At 39.3% G+C, this 7,105-nt stretch overlaps 1 protein-coding gene across 1 annotated transcript in view; it reads right to left on the bottom strand.

Annotated features, from left to right (window-relative positions):
* The window catches only part of LOC111861593 (catalase), a 35,103-nt gene that overhangs the window by 8,264 nt on the left and 19,734 nt on the right, over positions 1-7,105 (bottom strand). The window contains exons 2-5 of the mRNA XM_023846281.1: positions 2,881-3,055; positions 2,421-2,562; positions 1,561-1,711; positions 612-791 (exon numbers count right to left, since the gene is read on the bottom strand). Coding sequence (XP_023702049.1) covers positions 612-791; positions 1,561-1,711; positions 2,421-2,562; positions 2,881-3,055 — 648 coding nt within the window. The remainder of the gene's footprint in view (positions 1-611; positions 792-1,560; positions 1,712-2,420; positions 2,563-2,880; positions 3,056-7,105) is intronic.

Genomic DNA, 7,105 nt, shown 5'->3' with positions numbered 1-7,105 from the left:
TATATTTTTCCTTCTAGCCTGAAGATGGAGGCGATACGTTCCTCTGAAACGTCGCTTAACCCCACATATACATGGTGCCAAATCCCAGAAGACTGCTTTCTTCAAGAAATATGATGAAAGACGAGAAGGGAAGAAGTATGGGGACACAGAGATAAAATGAGGTGCAAGAACAGATAGAAATGAGAATAGCAGGAGAAAGGTAAGGAAGAGGAGGGAAGAGAAAGGAAAGATGTTAGATGAGAAGACAGTAGGATGATGATGAAGTAGAAGCATAGAAAGAAAATGAAGGAGGTGAGGAGAAAGAAGGTGAATGGAATTAGTAAATGACAGAGACGAATAAAAGGAAGAAGATAAAATAAAAAATATTGTCTCTTTATGATATCTCAATTCCTGCTATGTTCAGAGAAACATCAATGTGTAAGAACAGACATTTCCTGATCACTTGGACCTGAAATGAGCAAACGCAGAACTTTAAGAACATAATTGAGAAACCTTGCAAAAGAAACATCAGAGAAATGCTGAACTTCTCGATTAAATAAAATGTTAATGTTTCAGAATACAGACAGAAATAAAAAAATGATGCGATACACAAGTTTTCGAGCACCGCGTACCTTGTAATGGAATTTTGCATACACTGCCTCATTTTTGTCATTCACCAACTTAAAAGTGTGAGAGCCATATCCATTCATATGGCGATATCCGTCTGGAATTCCTCTATCAGAGAAGAGGAACATCACTTGATGAGTGGATTCAGGTCTCAGGGAGATGAAATCCCAGAACATGTCACAATCCTGCAATATAAATTCATCTTTACATTTATCTCTAGGTCACCTAACCCATATTCACTGTGTTTTCACTGAGACTAAATATTATCCACTGAATAATTATAAATAATTTTGAGTTTGATTTGTTTCATTCTGGTCCCTCACACTAACAATTACAAATATAAATCACTCCGTCCAGTGTGACCTGTAAGTTTTTTACTACATGAAAACTTAATACCCTTACATGTTTCCGTCTCTGTGAATCATCTTCAGAGGGAAAATATCACTACAAATAGGAAACCACCATCACATAAGTTGTTTAGACGTAAAGTACGTACACTTATATGCTACAATACATAGTACACAAAACAGAACATTTCACAAACATAGCAGTTTCCTGGGAATGTAAAGTTTTTAAAAAATTGTATAAAATTTCTTGATGCTAATTAAAAAATGTTTTTTTGGATTGTCAATAATTAAAATTATATTATATTATATATTATATTAATTCTGTAATAATTTTGATTTAATTATTAAAATCAAAGTAAATATATCACTTATGCATTTGTTATTTCAGATTTATTATTCTATATATAAAAAAAGGGTAAAGCTGTCCCTTTAACAGGCCATGAAGGCCCATAGGGGTGTGAGAGGTAGAGGCTCCCACATTTTCTCTAGACAAGTGGTTCACAAATGGTGATAAGGTTGACTGTGGTCAAAATTAGGAAGTGATAACTGGAGGGGATAGCTTTTAACTTCCTGTGGAAATATACACCCTTGCAATGTATGCAGTTACCTTCAGATGAGTGGCAGGGTTTCTCTTCTGGGTGTGTATAAACACAGGAAACAGCAAAGGGTCCCTGATGAAGAAGATGGGTGTGTTGTTACCCACCAGATCCCAGATGCCATCTTCAGTATAAAATTTCACGGCAAAGCCTCGAGGATCTCTGTAATACCATCCGTGATTCATGCAGCATATATTATGTCATACAGAACACAGAAAAGCAGTCAGCTTTCAGATGTAAGGCAGGATTTCTCAGATATATATATGTCTACATGTTTGTTCCCAGTAGTACTCAACAGACTTCATGAAATGTGGTATGAACGGTGTATATCAAAAGTTGTCATGTGAATTTCATTCTGGTCCATAATCATCCAATATAATCCCTTGCTTAGACAGCGTTAAAATGATAATTTATTAACGTACTCAAATTGGTTTGTACATCTCATAAAACAGACCTCATTCTGATCTATAATTTTTACTTCAAACATTTTTTTGTTACACCACATAAAAAAATGAAACACTGTGGTTTTAGTCTGCAAGCGGACTATACTGACCGAGTGACCACTGCTTGTCGGTGAAGTTAGTGCCAACTTTAGCGGATAGAGGTTGTCATGTGGTCAGCACAACGGTTCCCCACAGCCGTTAATTTTGGTCTTCTAGACCGGAGCCGCTATTTCCTCGAAATAGCTCCTCAATTATCCTCATGAGGCTGAGTGGACCCCATTCCAGACCCACTACTTCTCATAAATTCTGAGTGGCTTCCGAGAAAGGTCTATTGAAAAGTTGTACACTGCAGCGGCTTTGATTAGTGATGTACGTGAACTGATATTTGTGAAAATGATTAGACTATGATGAATGTCCATTCAACATACCTGACTGTGTCAGCGGAGCCACTTTCACCTCCGACAGTGGAGAACCTTACGGCAATTGGTGTCTTCTTGCCAATTTTTGAGAAAACACTTGCCTTGGTGTATTTTGTGATGTCATGTGTCACCTCAAAATAGCCAAATGCACCTAACAGACAAAGATACATCCATATTCATCATGAGGAAACATGGAAACATCTTTGTGTAATGTCGAGGTCAAAAATATGTGCAGCTTTACTGCCACTTCATGGCATTGTGTTTAAGAACAACCAATTTATAATGTCTTATTTAAATTGTTGAAGACCAGTAAAATTATCTATCTTCAAAACAGATTTGGCTTGAAGGTATAATGGAGAATTAAAACGGAAGAACTCTCAGAAAATTTATAAACAAATTCCGCACGAACATCAGTACAAAACCCATACGTTGAGAAGCAGACTCTGAACCCTAAAGGCAACTGACTCACCTGCGCCCTTGGCATGGACCACTCTCTCTGGAATACGCTCTCTGTCAAAGTGTGCGAGTTCATCCAGGAACGTAATATCCTGTAGTAATATGGGGCCTCGGGGCCCCGCAGTTAAACTGGCCCCACGGTTATCAACTGGTGCTCCATGACCGGTAACAATATGAGTTTTCTCAGTCTGTAACACAGAAAACATTTGATACACACATAAAATAAGACAATTATACATTTAAATTGTCACAAATTATGTTCATTAAGCACAGGGACAATTCCGTACTTAGCTCACAAACTAAACAGTTTAAAGCAAATGTACAGGGAATCTTGTATCTAATTATGGACCAATAAATAAAGTACGCTTTATGACAATATAGTATGTTCCATCTCATTTAGTCTGTTAACATTTCTGCTTCCTGTCACCATACAACCTTTCTGTTCTCTCGAATGCCCCCAGGCTAACTTGTGCCTCCATGATCTGTTTGAGCACCTTACACCTCCCACAACCATTTGCTGGGTTACAAACACTGTTGCAGATGAAAACAGTTTTTTGGCCTTACAAACACAATGCTGACCTCCGTGTTCTTCAGAAACATCAGTATCATCTCCTGAGGCGTGCTCTCATAAAACAGGGACTTGGTGTCATGAGAGAGTTACAGGACTCCAAGAGTCATGAGACAGCAAAACAAAGTCACGAGTGCCACTGTGCTGGATGGAGCCAGCAGTAATTTGCTTCACCCGATCCGAGATTAGTCGGAGTTGGAGCACCCAGTCAGCTGCATGCACATAGCCTCCCCAGATCCTAGCAACATTGCCTTCTATTGGTCGGCTACTGTTCCTTGGGGGATGGTGTGCAACGGAATACAATCCTCTTGAAACATTAAGGAAACGACTCTTCAAAATCCATTCACCAGAATCAAGTTCATTAACACAGACTGACAGACTGAGACACTGCAGCTGAGAAATAATAAGTTTCAAGTTTCCCTCCTGACCAATGGCAATGAAGCAGAGTTCCGTCATGTATGACATGTATGCCTTTAGGTACAGGGGGGAGGGGGAAAAAAGTAACAGGCCGTGAAAGTCCACGGGATAGTGAGAAGTCAAGATTCACACATCTTCTACACAGTTGGCTCACAGATGGCAGTAAGGCTGTCAGCCTTATGTGCCGGCCACCCTTTACGCCCCAGGAATATTCATGGTACTCATTTCTGTTAGAGGCTGAGTCTACTCCCTTTAGGTAAGTCAGATTATATTTTTGGTTATGTTATTAAAGTTCATCCAAAGCTACAATACATAATAAAACAAGGGAAATAGCCACATTACATGTGTAGAGGAGTCATTTTATTTTTTGGGCAGGCAAAGAATGGACCACAAGTAGTGGGACTTCAAGTCAGCAGTCTGCGCTCCGAGGTTACATCACAGAACTTGAGGGATAGACATTCAGTTCTCTGATGAACTGTTCAGGAAATAAGTACTTGGCAATACACATAAAATATTTTAGTCACAAATTACGTGCAATCTTGGTTGCAGTGCTGAATTTCAGCGGCTAAAAATGGAAATTACTTCACCTGAGACTAAAAAGGCACAAGACATTCTGGGAATACCTAATCATTTGCTTTCCTTTCACTACATATTGTGTATTTGGTAAAACACGAACTGCATAGAAATCACTGGCTCCAACATTACTTTTAGTGTTGCAAACATGTTTACCAAGCAATGGATATGTCTTCTAGCTCCAATATTGTTAAGAAGACAGAGACACACAGACAATAAGGTGATCTCATAAGCTTCCTTTTATTCTTTTTATAATAAGGAAATTGGCTAAAAATAAAGTTGTCCTTGTGCATAATTTATTAAGCACAGGGATGTATGGTGGAGTGGAGGTATTGCTCTACCATTCTCGACATCAGCCATAGATGACAGTGAGTGTCAGTTTCATGTTTAAACAGCTTTACATTCAGGGAAAGAGCCCTCGGTACCCATTGGATAGGATGCTGGATTGGCCCCAAAGCCGGTCTGGATGCTTTGGAGTCGAGAAAAATCTCTTGACCCTGCAAGGAATCTAATCCTGGCCATGCAGTCCCTAGCCTATTGCTATAACGACTCTGCTATTGCGGCTCGCTGTGACTCTGCTGGCCCCCATACCTCTGTGAAGGTCATACAAAGGTTAATTACTTGTGGGACCAAAACCTGTTTATGCTGCTTTGTAAGGTGAATTATAACGACCATCCTGTTTCATAATGGCGACTGCATGTTATACAATATTCAATATTGCAAAGTCATAATACTGTACTTCTTGACATTGGCTGAGGGTGCTGAATTATAAAATACATTATTACAAGATCACACTTCAATTTCCAAACAGAAAGCTACATGTATATCCACAATCACAACTGTAATTACCTATAACAAAACTTAAGAGCCCAATGGACAATAAACTGACATTCATATGCTGTAATCAACATTTGCTTTGTAAAGAAAAGTGTTTAAAATCTGATAAGATACATGGGGGGGAATGGTGTTAATTGTTTAGTTATGTGCATGAAGTGAGCTCAGTATAGAGCAATCAGCTAGAGGATGGATGACCAAGGTTTGATTCCTAGTAGAGGCGAGAGATTGTTCTGTACTCCACAGTTTCCAGATGCGCTCTGGGGTTCACCCAACCTCCTATCCAACAGGCACCAGAGGTTCTTTCCTGGGGGGAGAAGCTGCCAGGGCATGAAGTTGACCATTCATCTTCATCAAGTACAAAAGTTTGACTGGTGGTGCTTTACCTCCTCTCAACAATACCTTTTTGTGCCATGGTGGCTTAATTAATTAAGTACAGGGAAAACTTAGTGACTGTTGTAACAGATAAAATAAAAGTAAACTGCAAAAATGTAACGGGCTTCTTGTTATATTCGTTAATTACAATCCCAAGAAAGTGGTACTTATTTCGCAAAATACTAATAACAATAAATATATCCTATACTTGGACAGTCCTGTAAAACTGTATTACTCTGTCGTAATGCACTGCGCTATTTGCTTATGGAAAATCATTTAACTCCGTAAGAGTTGATGCACGTAATATACATATTTAATTAAAACAGGATTGTTACACAGTCGCACTTGTGAACCGTGTCATGACAAAGCGGTCGGAGCTGAATTAAGATTTTGTCACATAGCAACACACTTCAGGAAATCAAGTGACTATTGCAAGCCCCATAAAGAGGTGCAGTATTGCTGGAAGGGTGTATATTTGAAAGGGATGCAAATATATAGTTACTCTAACGGTAGAGTGTCATTTAATACTCATATATCTCAATTCTATTTTACTTAAACTGGTGGAAAAGCCAAATGAAATTCAACATGTAATAACTTCGTTTGTATCTTCATCTTTCATAACTTTCTTTCCTTTCCTTTACTCTGTGGGAACCCCCACGTACTAACACGCAGCTTCATCTGTCTAACAGACAGCATTCAACTTCTGCTCAAACCAAGTCAATGTCACGTTTTACCTGAAGGTTCATTACCGTGTTCACAAGAGCCCTCCGCTGGTCTCTATCCTAAGCCAGACCAATCCAATCCATACCACCCCATCGTATCTCTCTAAAATCAATTTTAATATTTTCCACCCACCTACATCTTGGTCTTCCCAGTGGTCTCTTTCCTTCTGGCTTTCCCACCAATATCCTATATGCATTCCTCTTCTCCAGGTTTGTGCTATATTCCCTGCCCACCTCATCCTCCTTGACTTAGTCATGATACTGACTGCGGTGTTCCCAACAAACCTCATTCTGTAACTAGCCAAGAAGCCCTAAAGATGCTAATAATAATAATAATAATAATAATAATAATAATAATAATAATAATACTAATATGGTTTGTCCCTGTGCTTAACTAATTATTTTAGAAGCACCACACCATGAAGATGAATGGGGAAGTGGAGGTACAGCTCCATCAACATTGACCTCAGCACTAGATGGAGGTGTGGCCAGCTTCACGCTTCAACCACTTTATCCCCGAGCATTGACCTCCAGTACCAACTGGATGGGAAACTGTGTGTGACACAGAGCTGGTCGGAACTTTGTGGAGAATATCTTGCTCCTGCCAGGAATCGAACCCAGGTCATCAAGCCCATAGCACATTGCTACACTGGCTGAGCCATCCAGGCTCAAATAATAATAATACTAATAACACTAATAATAATAATAATAATAAGGCCGCGCCATAGCTCAAGCGGTTAGTCGCTGGC

Source organism: Cryptotermes secundus, unplaced genomic scaffold (genome assembly GCF_002891405.2).
Source record: "Cryptotermes secundus unplaced genomic scaffold, Csec_1.0 scaffold2307, whole genome shotgun sequence".
Classification (NCBI taxonomy): domain Eukaryota; kingdom Metazoa; phylum Arthropoda; class Insecta; order Blattodea; family Kalotermitidae; genus Cryptotermes; species Cryptotermes secundus.
Note: the sequence above shows the minus strand (reverse complement) of the source record. Positions and strands in the feature narration are given on the sequence as shown.